We start from the raw sequence: 21,420 nt of genomic DNA, 5'->3' as shown, positions 1-21,420 counted from the left end.
AAACAATAAAGGAAACTATAAAAAGGAACACAATGAGAGTGCATCAGTATGAGAACAAAAAAAAATCAGACAGCATTAAGAGAAAACAGAAAATATTAGAAATTATCAAAAAAATATATAGAAAGATTAGAGAAATATTAAAGGAAGAATCTTGGCCAAGTTTTTATAGTGTTTCCCAAGCTTAGGCCTTGATTGGATGATGGGGAGGATCTGTCAGCAAGGAGCATCAATCCTTCCATTCCCCACCATGCAGTCAGAGCTGAAGAAGCTTCTTGGGAGAGAAGCAAAACCTCTTCAAAGAAAAAAAATACCCAGGAAGTCCAAATCGCCTCTTGAAAAAAGGCGCTTTTAAGGGCAAACTATCTGTTGTCCCATCCGGGGAGGGGCCTGGCTCCTCTACCTGGTCGAGAAGGATCTGACAGATGTCAGGGGTGAAGTGACGTAAGGCCGCCAGACACTTGCTGAGGATTTTCAGGAGGCTGTACTGGACGGTGCGCAGCGCCCTCTGCTCAGCCGCCTCCGTCTCCGGGCTGGCCGGCTTGGCCGAAACCTGCGGGGCTCTCTGGAGGCGAGGCAGGACTGCCGAGGGAAGGGACTCGCCGTTCTTGGCCTGGAAAGAAACCCGGGGGAGTGAGGGGGAGACCCCAGGCAGGCCGAACGGGGCTCACATCCAGGGGGGAATCGGCCACCTACTTGCAAGTAGTGCTGGAGCATTTTGCGGCTGTGGAGCAGCGAAGTGCAGGACTGGCACAAGTAGCACAAATTGACCTGGAACAGACGAGAAGGCAGGGAAACGCAGGTTGTCCTCGACTTATGATCAGAAGTAAAGGTTCCCCCTCGCACATCTGTGCTAGTCGTTCCCGACTCTAGGGGGCGATGGTGCTCATCTCCGTTTCAAAGGCCAAAGAGCCAGCGCTGTCCGAATACATCTCCGTGGTCATGTGGCCGGCATGACTCAACGCCAAAGGCGCACGGAGCACTGTTCCCTTCCCACCAAAGGTGGTTCCTGTTTTTCTACTTGAATTTTTTAACGTGCTTTCGAATGGCTAGGTTGGGAGAAGCTGGGACAAGTCACGTGTGACCCGACAAAAGCGCGAACGTCATAAGCGCGCTGACAACACTGTGGCGCTAAAACCGCGATGTCAAAAGTGCGCCGACAGAAGTGAGATTTAATTTAAGGTAAGATTTACAGTTAGGTTTAGGGTTAGGTTTAGGGTTACGTTACAGCGCGCTTCTGTCGGCGCGCTTTTGTCGGCGTGCTTTAGGGCTAATTCGTCGCTCATTCATCGCGCGGTTTTGTCACTGCGCTTTAGACACCGCGGTTTAGCCAGACGCGCTTTTGTTGTGTGCGCATTTGTGGTGGAACCCAAGTCATGGGAGCTCCCTCGGTTACGCAGCACTAGGGACTTGAACCGCCGACCTTCCTGATCAGCAAGCTCAGCGTCTTAGCCACTGAGCCACTGCGTCCCTTTACGACCAGAAGTCTGTTGCTAAGCAAGGCAGTTCCCATACCTGGACGTCCCTGAGGAGCTGGGGCAGGTGGAACTGCCACTCCTTCATGAAGTTGGACAGCTGGAGGAGGAACCCCACGGTGTGATCTGCTTCTTCCAGGCAGGCCAGGCTCTGCACCGTCCGGACGGCGTTTAAGCACTGCGGGTAGAGAACTCTTGAGCCCCACAGTTCCCCAGGGTCCTCCCGAGGGGGATGGGCTGGTGAAGGGAAGCCCACCTGAAGGATCCTCTCCTGATGGACACCCACAAAGTCCAAGGCGTCGGTCAGGAAGTTGTACCGGAGGGTCTTCAGCAGGCGCTCCATCAGCGATACGGAGAGGCGGTAGACACCGGGCCAGGACGGGCCGTCCAGAGACCGCCGAGAGGAAACGGGGACCTGCGCAGGCAACCATGGTCAAACCGCGAAGCAAGGAAACAAGCCTGGATTTGTCCAGGGACATTTGTGGGGGGGATCCCCTGCTCACCTGTCCCCCTCCATTGCTGCTCAGCTGGTAGACGCTCAGGAGGGGCAAGCAGATGCTGTGAAGGATGCCGGCTGTGGCCACGGCTGCTGCCCCCTAAGAGAGAGGGGGAAATCAGAGGAACTCAGGGGCTGGGGTACTTGCACCCCGTGTCAGGCAGGGACGAAGACCCGTGTGGCACCATGTGAATGTCATGGTTCTTGCAATGGATGCTGTTCTGACCGAGGCTTCCCGAGAGTCTGAAGGAAACTCCTGGTCCCGACAAAAAACCCTTTTATTAACTGACTGTGAATTCTGTTCATTCGCCTCCAGCAAAGTCTTTCAAGGGAGGATTTACGGTCACAGACCTTCTCTGGCTTGGAGAGCTGCCAGGCCCATATCTGCAGAACTTGGCAAGGAGTCTCAGAGAGTCACGAACCAATTAAGGGAACTAATGGTCTCCTGCAAACTCCACTCCCCTTTCGCTCCTCTTTTATTCCCTATGGGAGGGGCCATTCATCTTCCACCTGTGGCCTTACTCCCAAGTCCACCCCTGTTCCTTAGCTCTTCCCTTCGTCTGGCCACTCTGCGCATGCGCACACTGGGAACAGGCTCCAGCTGTTCTTCTCCCCCACTGATGTCTGACTCTGAAGGCAGCTGATAACTGTCGGACAGCCCTGGCCCCCTCTCTGCCTCCGACACAGAGCCCTCATCTGAGCCTTCCCCAGACTCCAGGACTGGCCCATCTTCCTCCCCAACCTCCTCTCTGTCCGAATCGGCTGCCAGCTCCACTGGTCGCTGGGGGGCCACAACAGATGCATAGTTGGCCCGTCAATCGACCTCCTGCTTACCTGCTGGGTCTTGGCCAAGGTGAGCAGCAGGTGCAGTGAGGCTTCGGTGAAATGCAAATTCTGCTTCAGCCTCAGGCTGACCTCCAAGGTGGTGCAGAGGGTGGGGAGCAGCGGGAGGCTCCGTGTCACTTGCAGCCAGCCGTCTCCCTCTTCGTCCACTTCGCACAGCTCCTTGGCCAAGTGGAGGCCCAGCACGCACACCTGGGGGGGGGGGACAGGCGGGGGGGGGAGACTTAAGCCCACCTGGATCCAGCTATTCTTAATAACTATCGTCCAGTCTCCAACCTCCCCTTTGTAGGGAAGGTTGTTGAGAAGGTGGTGGCTCTCCAGCTTCAGCGTACCTTGGAGGAAGCTAACTATCTTGACCCCTTCCAGTCTGGCTTCAGACCCGGTTACAGCACAGAAACCGCTTTGGTCGCATTGACTGATGATCTCTGGAGAGCTAGGGATGGAGGCCATGCTTCCATCCTAGTTCTCCTGGACCTCTCAGCGGCTTTCGATACCATCGACCATGGTATCCTTCTGCGACGACTGCGGGAGATAGGGGTGGGCGGCACTGTCTTGCAGTGGTTCTCCTCCTATCTCTCGGACAGGTCGCAGTCGGTGTTAGTGGGGGGGCAGAGATCGTCCCTGAGGCCCCTAACTTATGGGGTGCCGCAGGGGTCGGTCCTATCCCCCCTACTATTTAACATTTACATGAAACCGCTGGGCGAGATCATCCGAAGGCACGGGATAAAATATCACCAATATGCGGACGATACACAGTTGTATCTGTCCGCCCCGTGCCAACTCAATGAAGCGGTGGACGTGATGAACCGGGGACTGGAAGCCGTTAAAGACTGGATGAGAGCAAACAAGCTGATACTCAACCCAGACAAGACCGAGTGGCTGTTGTGTTTCCCTCCCAAAAATTTGACCACCATACCATCACTCAGGCTGGGGGGACAAAATTTAAACCCCTCAGAAAGGGCCCGCAACTTGGGAGTCCTCCTGGATTCACAGCTAACTTTTGACCACCATCTCTCAGCTGTGACCAGGGGGGCATTTGCCCAGGTTCGCCTGGTGCGCCAGTTGCGGCCCTACCTGAATCGGGAGGCCCTCACAACAGTCACTCGAGCCCTTGTGATCTCTAGGCTGGAATACTGTAATGTGCTCTACATGGGGCTGCCCTTGAAGAGCATCCGAAGACTACAGCTAGTCCAGAATGCGGCCGCGCGAGTGATCGTGGGCGCACCACGGTTCGCCCACATAACACCGATCCTCCGCGAGCTGCACTGGCTACCTGTTGGTCTCCGGGTGCGCTTCAAGGTCTTACTCACCACCTATAAAGCGCTCCATGGTAGTGGATCTGGCTATTTGAGAGACCGCCTTCTGCCAATTACCTCCCTGCGTCCCATCAGATCGCATAGAGTTGGCCTCCTCCGTATTCCATCCGCCAGTCAGTGCCGACTGGCGACTACTCGGAGGAGAGCCTTCTCTGTTGCGGCTCCGACACTATGGAACAATCTCCCCGTGGAGATTCGTACCCTCACCACCGTCCAGGCCTTCCGCACAGCCCTTAAGAACTGGCTAGCCCGTCAGGCCTGGGGATAATCTTATTTTCGCCCCTCCCGAATGCTGAGTGAATGTTGAGTTTTATTGTCTAATTTACTTTGTGCACATTTCTTTTTTCGTATTGTCCTACACTCCCCTTCCTTTTTGATTGTAAGCCGCCCTGAGTCCCCTCAGGGAAAAGGGCGGCCTATAAATAAATAAAACAAACAAAACAAACAAACAAACCTGGTTCTGTGGTTGAGACGGTAACTTCTAGTCTCACTTTAGCCATGAAAGCCAGCTGGGCGGCTTTGGGCCAATTACTAGGAGACAGTGAGTTCTAGTCCCGCCTTAGGCACAAAAGTGTTGGCTTTGGGCCAATGCCTCTCTCTCTCTCTCTACCTACCTAATCTCTGTCTGTCTCTCTTTCTCTCTGTCTCTATCTGTCTCTCTGTCTCTCTCTCTTTCTCTCTCTCTGCCTCTCTCTGTCTACCTACCTACCTAATCTCTGTCTGTCTGTCTCTCTTTCTCTGTCTCTTTCTCTGTCTCTGTCTCCTCTCTCGCTCAACACAGCCCACCTCACAGGGTTGCCGTTGTGGAGAAATTATAGGCAGGAGTATATTCACTGCCTTGAGATACCAATACAGTAGTAAAGGAGGGATAAAAATCTGAATAAATAAATGGCAATGAATAAACCCCGCCGGTTATTTGCTAACAAGCGGGTGAAGGGAGACCACCCCAAAGCATCCGATGGCTAAAAGGAAGGCTTGAGATATGGTATTTCTCTGTGTCCCCCCAACGGTGCTAAGGAGCCCCGGCATCTTATTATCTTCTGGCAAGGCGAGGCTGTCAGAATACTCATAGACTGGCAGAGGGATGGTAACAAGGTCAGCCAATGAGGCTTATTTGGAAACAGAACCAGGAAAGAAGTCTGGGCTTGGCTTAGCTGTACTGAGCTCTGAAACGAAATGTGTCTGCTCTCTGAGTTGAAGCTGGAAGCCCATCTCTCCTCTCTACCACGTTGGAAGAACCTGCTGTGGGTGTTGTACATTTATTCATGTGTTACATTGTCTATAAAGAGAAGTTAATGGAACCTGCTGAATCAGTCATCTGTGCGTGCTTTCCGGATGTGATTTCTGCAACAAACTCTTTAACAAAGATGACTTGCCCCGTCTCGCTGGTCCTTCTGCCTGTGCCGGGAGATGTCGTCCGTCTCCATGCTGTCTTTGTCCTCCAGGGAATCTCCCGAAGTCAAGCAGTGCCGGGTGTGGTCGAAGAGGGCGATGAATTCCTCCTGAAGGGTCTCACACACGCTTAGCACCAGCTGCGAGTACTGAGGGATTTCGCTTGCTGCGAACAGAAACACACACAGAGAGAGGGAGTTTTGAAGCGAAGAAAGGAAAATTCAAGCAAGAGCGGAGTTCAAAAGTCACGCTAGAAAGCACGACTTCAACAAAAACAGGAGTGGTGGAAACCTGGAACCAGCTCCCAGCGAAGACAGCGGGTAAACCGCCAGTAACTGAGTTTAAAAAGGCTTGGGAAAAACACGTGTCTGCCATCTGACAAAAATAAAAAAATAAAGCTATTTTTTAAATCTCAAAAGGTAGACTCAAAGGTTTTTTCCTGTTTCTATGAAAGTGCGTTCAGTTGCACAACTGCGAAGGTTGACGGCTGGTCCAATGCTGCAGTACAGCAAACAGGAAATACAGGTAGCCCTCAACTTACAGCCAGAATGGAGTCCAAAATTTATGTTGAGCCAAGGTGGCGCAGTGGTTAAATGCAGCACTGCAGGCTACTGCTAGATCAGCAGGTCAGCGGTTCAAATCTCACCGGCTCAGGGTTGACTCAGCCTTCCATCCTTCCGAGGTGGGTAAAATGAGGACCCAGATTGTTGGGGGCAATATGCTGACTCTCTGTAAACCGCTTAGAGAGACCTGAAGGCCTATGAAGCGGTATATAAGTCTACTGCTATTGCTATGTTGCTCAGCGAGGGTTCTTTTGGATCATAACCCAGTTTGGACGGAATAGGGAAGGGTAGTGCAGGCAGAAGGTCTTGGAGGTCGAAAGGGAGTTTATTTTGATATGAAAAGTATATTAATGATTGTAAAAATTGCTATCTGAAAACTTTGTTCGGAATATGAATAAGGGTATATTCAGGGAATTTGTAGGAGATGCAAGTAAAGCATATATGAGAGGAGTACTGATGAATATATAAAAACAATATATATATATATATATATATAGACACAAACAAGGGCAAAAATGAAAAGAATTGGAAGAGGAAAGCAAAAGGAAAATTTGAAATGTATTTAAATTGTGTTATAGAGGAAGGAGGCACAAAGGGGACAAAATTAAGGGTGTGGAAACAGATAGATATTTAGATAAAGAGATAAGGCCCCTAGCTGGAGAACAGTACAGGATAAGCTGAATCAGTAAATAACTTTTGGGGAAATCCTGCAGGTAATCAATCAATCAACAATGTAAACTTCTTAAGTTTGTGTAATGGTAAGAAGTTGAGTTCAATGTAGAGATTTTACTGGCTTTTTTTTTATTCTTCTCTTTCTTTTTTCTTTTCCCCTTTTTTTTTATTATTTTTTTTCCCTAACTTACTTGGTTTTAATACATTTTAGACTGTGTTTGATAAAAGCTATACCGTGTACGGGCTCTGGGAAGTCGGGAGGGGGGAAGGGTGGTGGGGTCATAGGGGGGAGGGGGGGGAAATATAGTTTGTGCCAGTTTTTAAAACAACATGATAGCACTTGTATACTGTTGTTTTTTCTTTAATTTTAGTATAAAAATAAGAAGCTGAATATATTGATGGATAGTAGAAATACACCGAAGTGAGGAGTAGAGGGAAAGAAGAGGGAGGGGTAGAGAGGGAGGGAGAGAGGATTGGAAGGAGGGTGAGATGGAAGGGAGGGGGAGAAAGGAGTGTTAGAGGGAGAGGGGAAGTAGGAGAGGGGAATGTTGGAGGGGAGAAAGGAAAGTTGGAGGGGGGAGAAAGAAAGGGTGTATGGAGGGTTGAAGTGCTATATTGGTTTTGTATTTTGGGGAATACAAGGAGGGCTGTGTTTATTGCTCAATGTTATATGGCCCCAATCATGCACAGTATATATGTGACTGTATGAAATGAAAATGAAATAAAACATTTGAAAAGCAAAATTTATGTTGCTCAGCGAGACACTTGTTAAGTGGGTTTCTCCCCATTTTACTACCTTTCTTGCCATAGGGGATTAAGTGAATCACTGCAGTTGTTCGGTCAGTCACTTTTTCCCCACTGCCGTTGTAACTTTGAACGGCCACTAAACAAGTCGGGGACCACCTGAATTGGACCCCTGGCATCCCACGCAGAGATTTCTTCCATTTTTTCAACCACGGATCAAACCCAGAAGAACCTGGTGAGGCCTCCCCTGCCTCCCGCTGACCTTTCATTTCTTTCATCTGCAGGACGGTGACGAGTGCGGAGAAGACCTTGGCCTTGGTCTTCTCCATCATCTGCTGGTCAGCCTGAAGGACTCCGTCCAGGATCTGTGTCAAGGAGTTGATGATTTTCTCCGCCGAGCCCAACTTGCTGGCAGAGTAGGGAGAAAAAGCAGGAAGGGAGAAGAAAGCTCTTGAGACACCAGGTTAGAACCTGCCAGGTAAGGTCGGAGTAGATATATTCATGAACTGGGATAGGGCACAGCAACAAGGTCAGCCAATGGGAGCTGAAACACTTTGGAGCCTGGGCGTGGCTTAGTACTATAGCTCTGAGTCTGTGCGGAAGCAAAAACTAGTCGCCTGCGGCTGGAACTGAACTGGAACTGTTCTCTCCTCTGAACTGGGTTTGCTTGTCCTTGGAAATGCCACTCTCGGTATTGTAGATCAGTGTTTCTCAACCTTGGCTGGGGAATTCTGGGAGTTGAAGTCCGGACATCTTCAAGTTGCCAAGGTTGAGAAACACTGTTGTAGATACATCTCATGTGTTATGTTATATATAAAGAGTCCTGCTGAATCAGTATGTGTTTTCTGGATGTGACTGCTGCAACAAACTGACAAGGTATTTCTGGCGCCCTCTGTTGCAGCGTCGGACCTAGGAATCACTCCAGGAAGTGAGTTTTGGGGTGGATAAAAGTTGCCCCCCACCCGAACGGCTCCCAAATGACATCTAAGCAGGGTTGTTCAAGACTTACATCCACCTGACCCAGCACAACAGGAAAGGAGGGCATGTTACGGGTCCCTTCGATTAGGTATCTACACCTGGTGGAACCATGAAAAAGGGCCTTCTCGGTGGTGGCCCTTTTTCTACGAAAACCATTTCCTCGCAAGTAGGGTTGCCACCCACCCTGCTGCTTTTCCTAAGGCCCTAAAGATGTGGCTTTGTCACAAGTGGAGATGGTGCTCTGATCAGGTGGCCGGTTTGATTGTGTTTATAACCTGCCTTTATTGTTTTTAAAGGTGACTAACATATTCAACGCACTTTCCTACTCTTACTTAGTTGGGCTGAGAGAGACGGACTGGGCAATTAAAAAAATAAGTAAATAAATTTAAGGACTGCATTTCCCAAACTTCTTCCCACGTTGAACTGCGGCAGTGAAAGGACTGGTGGGGTTTTCCCTGCTCCTAACTGAAAAGGCACCAAAAGGGATTTCAGATCTTCTCAGTCCTGCTGCAAAGTCTCGGGAACAAATCTGTGAGGTTCCACTTCCAAAGCCAGGGTTGTTTTTTCCCCCTAGGCAGCTGCGTCTTTCCATCCAAAATACCCACCTCCTCCACTGTCGCAGCAGAATTAGCAGGAGGGTGCACAGCATGGATCCTAACTGCAGGCAGCACCCGGAAGTGGGAACCAGCAGCTACGGAGAGATTTAATTTCCAATGAGACTCTTTTCAATATTAAATTATTATTACTTGTTTTAAATGTATTGGCCACCCGACTCCAGGACGTCAAACTGAAACAGCCATTTCAATCACAGAGTAAAGGGGCACTAAAGTTAAAAAGAATTATTGTATTTTTCGGAGTATAAGACGCACCTTTCCCCCCCCTAAAAGAGGGTGAAAATTTGAGTGCGTCTTATACACTAAATGTAGCCCCACCCACCCACCGGTCCCAACCCTTTGGCCTCTGCCTCCAATTTATCTCTTTGCAGCAAAGGGGAGCTTGCAGAGGCTTCAATAAGCTATAGCAATCCCTGCAGCCTGAAACAGCTGATGATCGGGAGAAATTGAAAGTGAAACTAGCTGTTTGCTCCAGGTGGCAAATTGCTGGGAGGCAGATTTTTTTTTTTCTTGTGCTAATCGGGCTGTTTGCTGCAAGGAGGTAAGTCAGCAACTATAAATGCCTACAGAATGTTCAAATTATTAGACTTATTTTTTTAAAGACTGCTTTGTTATTATTCTAGACCAGTGGTCTCCAACCTTGGCAACTTTAAGACCTGTGGACTTCAACCCCCAGAGTTCCTCAGCCAGCAAAGCTGGCTGAGGAACTCTGGGGGTTGAAGTCCACAGGTCTTAAAGTTGCCAAGTTTGGAGACCACTGGTCTAGACAACTTAACAAAATGAAGAAGCTTTTTAAAATAAAAATTGGAAGAGGCCCTGTGCTATTGTTTTAAAGAGTGCTATTCTTTTAAATAGCAAAGGATAACATATACTTCCAGAAAGCACATTTTAACAGCATCTGTACAAGTATAGTCTGAAATATAGCACTACAAACAGTGTATATTGTCCGTAATGTTTGTTGCAGGGAGGCAGATATTTTCCCCTTGTTTTCCTCCCCAAAATCTAAGTGCGTCATATACTTCGGAGCGTCTTATACTCCGAAAAATACAGCAATGTGATTTAGCAAACTTGCGTTATAAAATAATAAGAAAGGGGAAAGAATAAAAAGGATCAAGGTAATTTCTGAAGGGACCCCAGAGGTTGTAACTTGGCTCTGCACAGAAGATGCACCTCAGGGAAGTGGGGGTAACATTGCGGGGCTGCCTCAGAAAAGGCCCTACGAAAAGGACCCAGTTTAGGGGAAATAACTGATCCATAAAGCATATTTTAACACTTGAGGGTGTTCATTTCCATGTTGCTTTTAATCTCTCTACTCAAGTGTTGTAATATAGTTCCTTGTGTAGGTGTGTGACACCCATTGTCCAGTTCATACTAGGGCTTGCAGAGTCACGCCGAACCACACAGGAGAAAACAAACTCCTACAACGCCATAACATCCTGATAATGCATAACATAACATTCTGAGATGTGCCCTACCATTGACGTCCAGGATTTGACCATATATAGACTGAGCAGTAGATTAGCAGTAGACTATGGCGTTGTAGGAGTTTGTTTTCTCCTGTGTGGTTCAGCGTGACTCTGCAAGCCCTAGTATGAACTGGACAATGGGTGACACGCACCTACACAAGGAACTATATTACAACACTCAAGGAACAGGGGAAGGCAGAGCAGGGTCTTCTACTCATGGAGTTAAGACTCCGAATCCAAGGGCAGAGTTTTGAAAAAAACAGAGGAAAATATTAATATTTTTGCTGACTACTGAGCTAGGCCCTCAGAACTGATGGGCCGAAAATAGCTGAGCCCCCCCCCCCCCCAAAAAAAATAGCCTCTGCCATTTCTGCCAGGTCACCCACAAGCAAACAGAGGTTTGAGGGCTGAACAGCAACAGGTTTCTAAAATGGGAATTCTCACCAAAGCCTTGGTCCCACTCAAGACATCCAGGAACAGCTGCTGAACCTCCGTGTCCGTCAAGTTCACGATATCGGCCTGAGAAAAATCAAGCTTGTGATTTGAAACCGGTAACGCGATGGCCTATCTCTCTTGCCTATAAATCCCAACATTAATGTATAGATATTAATACAAGGAGGTTTATGGTTTATGGTTTAATTTATTTGTATGCCGCCCTTTTCCCTAAAGGGACTCAGGGCGGCTCACAACTCAAAAGGGAGGGGAAATACAAACAGGTTTCCTGTGTGTGGTAATAATCACTTAACAACTGTGGCAAGAAAGGCTACAGAATGAGGCAAACGTCACTTAACAAATGTCTCACTTAGCAACAGAAATTTGGGCCTCAATTGAGGACGTAGATCAAGGTTTGTCGTAACTTCAAGCAATCGCTAAACAACCTGTTGTTAAGCGAGGACTTAGTTCTTTTGGTGAAATTTCTCTCTGGCCCTACAGTGTTTTAAGACAGGCAGCAAGAGATTCCGTGGCCCTTACGTGGCTGGTGGAAACCACAAGCAGCATTCGCCAAGCGGAGATCAGCATCTGGTACTCGGTCACGGAAGCGCAGCGGCTGCCCTCCGTCTCGGCCACGTGGAAGGCCAGGGACTTCACGTAGCCCGACCAGTAAGCAAAGCGCTTCTCGGCTGAAAACTTCTTGAGTGTGTCCTTCAAGGACTGGTCCAGAGACCCCCTGCGGGTCACAGAGACACAATTAAGAGGATTTCTCCCTTGGAAAACCATTAGGATCACAAGCGGAAGGGTTGAAACTACATTGCTGAGAATGGAAAAATAAGATTCTTAATGCAAATTTGCATGAGGGAGCTTCTAAGGGAGCTCGGAAATCCAATATGGTGAAGGTTCCAGCATGAGTAGCTGAAAAGAGCACTGAAAAATTTAAGTAGAGCATTGCAGGCTAACTCTGCCCACAGCCTGGAGAGCAATTAATCGGTGGAACGATCCAGAAGTTGTGGATGCTCCAACACTGGAAATTTTAAAGAAGACACAGGACAACCATTTGTCTGAAATGGTATAGGATTTCCTGCCTGAGCAAGGGGTTGGACTAGAAGACCTCCTAGGTCCCTTCCAATTTTGTAATTCTGTTATAAAGACTTTGAGAAAAAGATTCTCAATTCTAACACCTGTAAAGACCCGTGTACCCTCTTCCTAGGCTGAATTTCTTCTTCATTCATTCTATTAATGTCACTTACTTGACCACGGAATAAATCTCCAGGCAAATGATTTTCATTATCAAGGCACAGGTTTCCAAGACACTCAGCTGCAGACAGAGAAAGGAACACAAGAATTGTGTTGCTTTTTTTAACCTGCAATTTCTGGCAGGCGACCATTAAACAGAGAGCGGCAACTTCCAACCACCCAGGGATTCTTTGCCTTTTCTTTACATCAAGGGCATTCCTGGCCCAGAGGCAGAGGAAGCCACACGGGTTTCAGAGCGACCAAGGGGGCTAAACTCTGCCCCATTTCCTTACCTCAGATGTTTCGGACGGTGGAGGAAGGATTCCAAACAACGGGTTGGTTAAGTTTCCCCAAAACTTTGGCCTAGAAACACACAAAATGCTGTAGGTTTTTTTCCCCCCTCCTCTTCCCCTCCCTCCTCTGCTGCTTTCTCATTATGTTCATTTTTCTGAATTTTACATTTTGATAAACTAATGAAGTTCGCCGTTTGAAGAGGAGAGACAGAGGCACAGACAGACAGAGAGAGGGAGGGAGAGAGAGAAAGAGACAAAGAGAGAGGGAGGGAGAAAAAGAGAGAGAGAGGGAGAGACAGAGGAAGAAGAGAGGGGGGGGAGGGAGGGAGGGAGGGAGAGATGGATGCACTCACTTGTTCCTGAGGACCAGCATGGCGCTGTCTCGGCGGTCCTGCCACAGGGCGTGGAGAAAAGCAACGGTGGCTCGTTGCAGGAGGGGGGGACACCAATAGCGCTCCTGCTGTTTTGAGTCAATCAGCTCCAGGACCACGTGAAGGCAGCTCCATTCCCCTAAGCTGAACTCCTGGAAGGGAAGAGGGAGAGGGGAACACATCCAGGCCCCGACTTCGGCTACAAAAGCTAAAATTGATAGCCGACGGTTAAAAACCACCTTGAACCCCAGCACGGACTACTTCAGCCTGGTGATAAGAGGACAGTTGTCGTCCTAAGTCAAGAACCACCTTTGCTTTTTTCCCGTCTCGGCACAACTGAAACAGCCCGTGAAGATGTTTGCTTATGTTTCCTATTTCTTAATTTCTCAGCCACACCCCCAAGATTTAAATCAGAGTTTGTTCCACAGGTCTGGTTCTTCATTCATTCACACAGCCCTGAAAGCGTGGAAATAATGGAGATCACGGCCGGCAGGGGGAAAGTTTTGAAACGAGCTGCCAGCAAGGTTGTGTCAAGGACCGTTGTGTTGCTGGAACAACACAAAGGTTTTCCAAGTTGTGGAATTCCCAAAAAGTCCTGACTGACAGGCAAAAGCTCCAATGACAGAAAATGGGTAGCAAAATAGGAAAGTAACTTTGTTTCTTAGGATACTTTGAAAAAACCTTGGGCTGCTTACAGGTAGTCCTTGACTTATGAGCATTCATTTAACAACTGTTCGAAGTTATGACAGCACTTTGAAAGGTTATTTAGGACTGGTCCTTGCCCTTACAGCATCCCCGCAATCATGGCCTGGGGGCTTTTCAAGTAGCATGTATCTGCAACTGTCCTGTGCTCGCCACCTGCAACTTCCAAAAAAGTCAACAGGGAAGCCGGATTTGCTTAATGATGTGATTCACTTAACAACGGTGTTGTGACAGTCAGGCCTGGCTCACTGAAACGGTCACATTATTTAGCGAGGGCAATTCCAGTCCCAATCGAGAGCTGCAAAATCAATTTGCATTTCATTCTGTTAATTGATGTAATTACCTTGCAGCCCTCGCTCCCGTCTTTCACTTCCAGGTTAAGAAACAATTCGATCAGGCCCGGCTGGGTTTCCACGGCCACCGTGAGGAAGTCGAGGATCATGACTTTGATGCGCATGTCCTCAATTCTGCTCTGCAAGCGGGTCAGGAAGGCATCGCGAATGGCAGAGGCGTCACTGCCCAGGCAGGCGTAGACAGACATCGGAGCCACCTAAGGAGGGCGGGGGAGGGGAGGAGGGAAGATGAGGAATGGAGGGCATAGATGCCATGCACCCAGTGCCCCACAGCATGGGAAGGGCGCACTGCCCCATATAGTTTACTACAGGGTTCATTGTAACGCAATGTGATTCTCAACGAATGTACGATGTGTGGACTTCGACCTGACCATCATCTCAACTGGGCTTGAGATGCAAAGAATCAGGATCGCTCGTTAAGTTCCGGTTAAGAACCCAGAGGTGCTTTTTCCAATAGGCAACTGGACTTTCTTGGGGGGGGGGGTTCCCCCCCTTGAAAACGCTAAGTTCATTAGTTAGTTAGTTAGAAGTGAAGAAGCTTCTTGAACGAGAAGTGAAATGTTTTCAAGGAAGAAAAAAAGAGAGAGCCCAGTTGCATTCTGGAAAAATTATAACCTGAATGACTGAGAATCTCCACAGGGTTCCAGTTAAGATGATTTATTGCTCAAACCTGTACACAGGAATACTAAATTCGGAAGATACAGAACCAGGCAATACACTATTAAATGGGAATGGGGGGGAAGAGGGGGGAAAACAAAAAAGAAAATACTAAATATACCAGTATATATTCAAGAGTGAGATATAAAGCGGGGGAAATATAGGGTAGATTAGCAAAGGGAAGGAATAAGAAATGATACTAAACTATATTGTACTGGCGGAAATACCATCCCAAGAAAACATAAATTGAGATTTGAAAGAGACACCTATTATACAACAACAGAAAAAGGGAGAGAGGAAGAGAGGAGAGGAGGGTGGAAGGGAGAGAAAGAGAAGGAGAGATGGTAGGAAGGGGAAGAGTAGGAGTAGGGGAGAGGTAAAGGAAGAAGGAAGGGGAAGGAGAGGAGGAAGGAAGGAAGAAAAGAAAGGGAAAATAAGGTGGTGTTAAATCAGATGGGATGGTAAATAAAGCAACAAACTGTATATTATAACCTTTTAAATGGAATAACAAATGTATAAGTATGACAAATGTAAAGAAGAAGAAGAAGAAATGTGAATATATACCTAGAATAAAAAATAAAACTTTTCAGAAAATAAATAAATACTAAATTCGGACAGCAGAACTCAAAAAGAAATCGGACGTAGACAGTTTGTGGGAATGCAACAATTCTAAGCTAGTGACTTACTTAACTCCACCCTCTCGGCTCTGCCTGCTCTTTTCCCACAACAAATTGCACAACCATTGAAGTTTGACCCACTACCACTAAGAAGTCGCTGGAAACCCCGCTGCGTCACTTGGCTGGGCCAGGTCCGAGGGCCAAGGGCAGCAACGGAGGAGGGTGTCAGAAGAAGAAAAAGGAACACTTACCGTTGCCAGCCGCTTCAGGAGCTGGATGGCTAGTCGTGGCAAGGCTGGGTCATGTTTATGGTAGATGTACTTGGCTAAGACAGCGATCAGATTGTTCCGGTGGGCCCCTGGGTTTGGGAGGGCAGAGAGTAAAGCCGCATGCAAATAAAGCATTGGTCAAGAGGCAACTGATTTTCTGCACGGGGTAAGCAGAATCCAAAATCAGTTGAAAACTAATGCGAATCCTGCGCGTTAAGTGCAAATGGTTGGTGCGGAAGATAAAGCCGTTCCTCAAAGGGCAGCGGGAAAGGACCTACCGTGCTGAGTCAGGGCGTGTTCCAGAGGCGACACGACGCTGGAGGGAGGCTTCAACCGGATGACGTTGTTGGTGACGGAGAACGCCAGTTTCACCGTCTGGATCAGGAGCTGGCCCTGAGACTCCCCATCGCTGCGTTGCCAAGAAGGAGGACCGCGTTAAAACCCGTCCTGCTTCTGCTCAGAATTGCACCAGCGGCCAAAGGACATGAAATCGTCCCCCTGAGGCCTTACTCCCAAGTCGACCCCTGTTCTTTAGCTGCTCCCTTCGTCTGGCCACTCTGCCTGTGCGCACACTGGGAACAGGCTCCAGCTGCTCTTCTGCCTCACTGATGTCCAACTCTGAAGGCAGCTGATAACTATCAGATGGCCCTGGACCCCTCTCTGCCTCCGACACAGAGCCCTCATCATCAGAGCCCTCCCTAGACTCCAGGACTGGCCCAGGTTCCTCTCCAACCTCCTCACTGTCCGACTCTGCCGCCAGCTCCACTGGCCACTGGAGGGCTACCTCAGTCTCTTCTTGAAAACCTCCAGGGATGGAGCCCCCACAACGTCTTGAGGCAAGTCATCCCACTGATTTAATTAAGAAAATGCAGGCACTCACCTGCAGGACTGGCTGGCCATCACCATATCGATGGTGTCCACTCCGATGCCCATGATGCTGATGACCGCCTGGCCTGCTTCCGTATTGGCCAGGCTGAAGATGCAAAGGGACTGGAGGCTGGGGGCACTGCTCAAAGGCAAAAAAGAAAAAGCTCAACTTTCTACGGGAGAAACATCTGGATGAGCTTCAACCTCACATCAGGAGTTGAAAGAGAGGCTTGCTTTACTCCAGTCCACCAGGAGGACTAGAAGCTTAGCATCAAGGGAAGAATGCAACATGGGTTTAATTGGCAGGCAGCAGGAAAGGAAAGGAAAAAAAGCTGCAGACACAGCAGATGAAGGAGGGTAAGGCCTCAAAGTATCCTATCCAGGATATAAGGTTGCTGAGAAAACCCCTGACCTCACCTGCTACGAGGATCCATTTCAGGGCACAGGTTCAAAATTGCATGGATCAGCTGGAGGATAAGGTATCCTGAAACAAAGAGAAAAGTGGCACCGCGTTCCAGAAGGGAGTTAGAATGGAACAAGCTCAGCGGGTCCTCCCAGGACTGCTTCTCAACCGTAGCCACTTTAAGAGGGGGGGGACTTCAACTCCCAGGGTCCTGGTCTGAGGAATTCTGGGGGATAAAGCCCATACCTCTTACAGCGGCTAAGGTTGAGAAATACTCTCTTGGATGATCTGGGAAACTTTGAAGAGTTTTCTGCCCTTGAGAGCCTCACAGGAAACCACGAATACCAAGGAAGAGTCCCCCCCCCCCCCCAAAAAAAATGACAGGCTAAATCTCAGTCCTTCTGGAGGGAAGGGAAAGTCCTGCTTACCTATTTTTCTCTCACTCCATGGGAGTTATAGCGCCACTTGTGATAATTTGGCAGCATCTCCTTCAGGACAAACACGATGCACGGCACCAGGCCCTGGCTCTGGGTGCTGCCCAGCTGCCCCTGAAGGACACAGCCGGAAGGAGAGTTAAATGGGACATTTCACTACTCAAATCGCCCAGATGAAAATTAACTAGCAAAAACTAAAGTCTTTCTGGCAGCAGGGAACCAAAGGGGATGCGGGGCGCTCTCTCTCTCAGCACATACCCGGACTAGTGTCATGACTAAATTCAGGAAGGAGATTGTCACGCCGTATTCGCCTTGGGGCTGCTCAATGCCCATCAGCAGATTCCCGTAGCCTCCAGCGTTCATTCCCTCTGCACTGGGGAGAAAGAGAGAGTTAGCAGGCTGGGAAACGCTCTGGCATCTGCGCCAGAAGGGAGTTGGGGGCACAAGCGGGGGGGGGGGGGTGTTGATCTCTCTTTATAGACAAGTGGCAAGAGGCATGGTAAATAATAGGGCCAGCCTGCTCACTCTGAGGTCTCCCTCTCTCTTCCTCTTGTAAGTCGAGAACTATCTGTACATCAAATTACCTGATCAGGTGACTCATATTAGAAACCGGATTTGCCACAAAAGGCAAAAAGCCCGTGTGATGAAGATCAGTCCAGACCTGGGGAGAAAGGTCAGAAATGCTCCTTTGTTTATTATTCATCAAATGCATTGGTTACCCATCTTAACCACAGGGTAACTCTGGGCAGCTTACAGGTACAGCTGAAACATGAAAAGGCATTAAAACCAAGGAGACGTGGGGAGGGCAGAGGGGAGGAGAGGCGGGATCTGTTATCACTCAATCAAGCACCTCCATTGTGCTGGTCCCTCACTGGGGCCCTAAGCCGACTGGCACAGCCAGGTCTTTAGGCCCTTACGAAAGGATAGGAGAGCTGGGGCCGACCTCACATTGGGGGGCGGGACAAGATGTTCCAGAGGGGAGGAGCCACAGCAGAGAAGGCCCTCCCTCCTGGGCCCCACCAGTCGGAGTAATTGGCCTGACGGGACCCCCAGCGTGTCTCCTCTGCAGGCACGAGGGAGGCAGGGCCAGTGGGGCGAGTATCTCTGCACCCCTGCATCAACCTTGTGACACCACAGCAGAGAAGCGAGCGAGGGTCTCTTACCTTGGCAGGCATCCGGGAAGCCAGCACTGTTAAGCATTTGACACAAGAGGCGATGATGTCGACCGGGGGAGAAATCACAGTGGTTAACCTGCAAGAAGAGCAAAAGAGCTGGAGGTGAAATCGTCCTGCCTCCAGAGAAGCTCTTGAGAAGGACTCCGTAAGAAGGCAAGAGTCCCCGTGGAGACTCAAGATCTTACCTTACACGATCTTTATTAAGCACGAAGTAACGTAACTAAGAGAACATGAGTAAAATTGATTTAAAAACAAAAAGATCTTAACCTGTGAAGCAGCATGTAGATCCGGGAGGTGATGGGCAAGAGGCAATCGGCAATGGACACATCGGTGCTGATGACTTTGTGAACCAGGTCGATGATGGGCTTAACCCTTTGGCAATGCTGGATGACATCTGAGGAAGAGCAGAAGAGGTCAAGGGGGACCTCTTTTCTGCCGTGAACCCTCAGAAGCAAAACCCCAAAGAAAGAAGTAAAAGAAAGAAAGAAAAAACCAAGGATCTGCACACTACATACTGACAGTGTTAGCTTAATGGGAGTGCTTTGAACTACTTCCACCAAACCAACATGTCATAGAGGTATCTTGTAAACAGAATTAAGTGCCAAATGCAGGCGAAGGAAAGGAAATGGTCAAAATGAAAATGTATGCTATAGTACAATTGGCTAATCTGGAAGTTTATTTTATATGCTTAATAAAACTTCTATGCCGCCCATTTCACCTGGAGGCGACTCAGGGCAGCCTGCAATCAATAAAAGCAACAAGGAACAATAAATATTAATACTAAAATTAATTTAAAAATTGACAAAAGATGAGTGACATTATGAAAGCTTATTTGTTTTAAAAACACAAATCACGATTTTTACCCAATATCAAAGGAAGAACAAAAAGAATGCGGAAGAAAAAGAAAACTAATACTAATACAAAACTAATACATTGGGAGATTCAAGGACATCCTTCTCATCAGGCAGGGATAGTCCTTGAGTTATGACCATAAGTGAGCCCTGCGGGCCAGTTGCCAATAGCCTACAATGTAGCCACAGGAAAGCAGCGGTCGTCAAATTTTGGGCGTAAGTGGCTTATGAAAACTTAGAACGCAGTCAGAAGGAAGGACTCCCGGTATGTCTTTTCCCCTGTCCCTGTTGTAATAGGAGGGTCTCCCATTTGGGGGTCTTTTTACCTTCCAACCAAGCATGCTGCCCCCAAGCCCAGGAACAGAACCCTCTCAAGAGCTTCCTTGGAGCTCTGGAAACTCACCAGCCGTCGACACCACATGCAACAGCATCTCAATTTCGCAGGTGAAGAGTGTCCAGCTGCTGTAAGAATACTCCCAGCGTACCAAGTAGGCCCGGTCGTCCAGCATCACCTGCCCGATTGTCCCTTGAGGGATCCGAAGGTTGGTTTGACCCGTACCTGAAAGGTTGAGGGGGGGGGAGAAAAAGCAGAATAAAACCAGACGTTTTGGACAAAGAGGATGTCTCGACAAAATGGGTCCTTAACAAGACTGGGCAACCTGTCGGTGGTTAATTTGGGAAGCGTTCATTTGGCCGGACAGTAGAAGGTGGATGATAATAATGATACAAGAAAATATTTGGAGCTCAGTACTGAATTGTGGGGTCTTTGGTGCTCTCTGAGCTGGGTGGTTTCCTTGCAGATATTTCATTACCCAACCTGGGAACCTCCTCAGCGCTAGAAAGGAATGGAGTCTGCTCTTTCTTTTTTTTAAATGAGCATTAGGCAAACCCCATTCCCTTGCCGCACTGATGATGTTACCTAGTTTGGCAAAGAAATGTCTGCAAGAAAACCACCATGCTCAGAGTGCACCAAGGACCCCCCCGAACATTACGTAAGCACAGGTGTTTGAAGGAAGGGCAGCAGGTGCCAAAACATCTCTTACCGAGGGGGTACAGCAATTTGGGCGTCTGCTTCCTCCAGAGGGTCCCGTCTTCGTGAGAGATGACATCTGCTGGCTTGTGCTTATAAAGCTCGATATAGAAGGACATCTTGTCCAAAAACGTGTAAACCTTTAGGGGGGAGGGGGAGAGAGAAGGAAGATGGGCTCATGAAGAGAAGCAGGCAGAAAGGAACCAAGGGAGGGTCTTGGGAAGACACAAGTCCTTAAAAAGGAGGTTGCAGAAAAAAACTGACCAGTGAGGCAGGTGCAAGCATGAGAAAGAAACTCAACCCAACTCCTCCTTGATTCTACTTAGAACAAGAGGGACATGGAGGAACTCGGACAGGCTTTCAGAGTTCTGTTATTCTACAAGGAGCATTTCCAATAGCAATAGCCCTTAGGCTTATATACCGCTTCACGGTGCTTTCCAGCCCTCTCTAAGTGGTTTACAAAGTCAGCTACTTGTCCCCCAACAATCTAGGTCCTCATTTTACCCACCTCGGAAGGATGGAAGACTTGAGTCAACCTTGAGTGGAAGGAAGGAAGGAAGGAAGGAAGGAAGGAAGGAAGGAAGGAAGGAAGGAAGGAAGGAAGGAAGGAAGGAAGGAAGGAAGGAAGGAAGGTAGGTTTTTAAATCATATGCCTGCCTCCACAATCACCCAGGGATCTCCAGTTTTGTGAATGAAAGGATCACCTTATCCCCAATTTATGACTGAGAGACTTAAAGAGCCTAGGTGGCCCAGTGGTTAGAGCACAGCACTGCAGGCTACTTCAGCTGCCTGCCACCTACCTGCAATTTGGCAGTTCAATTCTCACCAGGCTCCTGGTTGACTCAGCCTTCCGTCCTTCCAAGGTGGGTAAAATGAGGACCCAGATGTTGGAGGCAAGAGGCTGACTCTGTAAACTGCTAAGAGAAGGCTGGAAAGCACTGTGAGGTGGTATATAACTCTAAGGGCTATGGCTATTGCTATTAAAAAGGTCTCTAGTACCCCGATAGCAAGAGACATTGATTTTTCTCCCGCTGACTTTCGTATGTACCTTTTTTGCCGTCGACTTGTCTGAAACAAGTGCAGTGAGTAACTGAAGAAGAGGAGAGAGGAGATGTGGAAACATGCCACACACGCTATCCAAAATAATGCCCAGACCTGCTGTTGGTTCCTG

At 48.5% G+C, this 21,420-nt stretch overlaps 1 protein-coding gene across 1 annotated transcript in view; it reads right to left on the bottom strand.

Moving 5' to 3' along the window:
• NUP188 (nucleoporin 188) overlaps positions 1–21,420 on the bottom strand; it is a 35,116-nt gene that overhangs the window by 3,186 nt on the left and 10,510 nt on the right. Inside the window, 27 exon segments of the mRNA XM_087704890.1 lie at positions 401–610; positions 694–768; positions 1,513–1,650; positions 1,729–1,887; positions 1,976–2,068; positions 2,803–3,003; positions 5,504–5,685; positions 7,761–7,906; positions 9,082–9,167; positions 11,001–11,075; positions 11,529–11,724; positions 12,242–12,309; positions 12,521–12,590; positions 12,874–13,043; positions 13,937–14,143; positions 15,472–15,578; positions 15,768–15,898; positions 16,370–16,495; positions 16,774–16,840; positions 17,184–17,307; positions 17,452–17,566; positions 17,778–17,854; positions 18,357–18,444; positions 18,636–18,762; positions 19,623–19,778; positions 20,263–20,389; positions 21,298–21,417. Of these exon segments, the coding sequence (XP_087561016.1) occupies positions 401–610; positions 694–768; positions 1,513–1,650; positions 1,729–1,887; positions 1,976–2,068; positions 2,803–3,003; positions 5,504–5,685; positions 7,761–7,906; positions 9,082–9,167; positions 11,001–11,075; positions 11,529–11,724; positions 12,242–12,309; positions 12,521–12,590; positions 12,874–13,043; positions 13,937–14,143; positions 15,472–15,578; positions 15,768–15,898; positions 16,370–16,495; positions 16,774–16,840; positions 17,184–17,307; positions 17,452–17,566; positions 17,778–17,854; positions 18,357–18,444; positions 18,636–18,762; positions 19,623–19,778; positions 20,263–20,389; positions 21,298–21,417 (3,441 nt within the window).

This window comes from Thamnophis sirtalis, unplaced genomic scaffold (genome assembly GCF_051295495.1).
Source record: "Thamnophis sirtalis isolate CommonGarterSnake01/CBP01778 unplaced genomic scaffold, rThaSir2_p1.2 scaffold_2, whole genome shotgun sequence".
Taxonomy (NCBI): Eukaryota; Metazoa; Chordata; class Lepidosauria; order Squamata; family Natricidae; genus Thamnophis; species Thamnophis sirtalis.
This window is presented reverse-complemented; position numbering and strand designations above follow the sequence as displayed.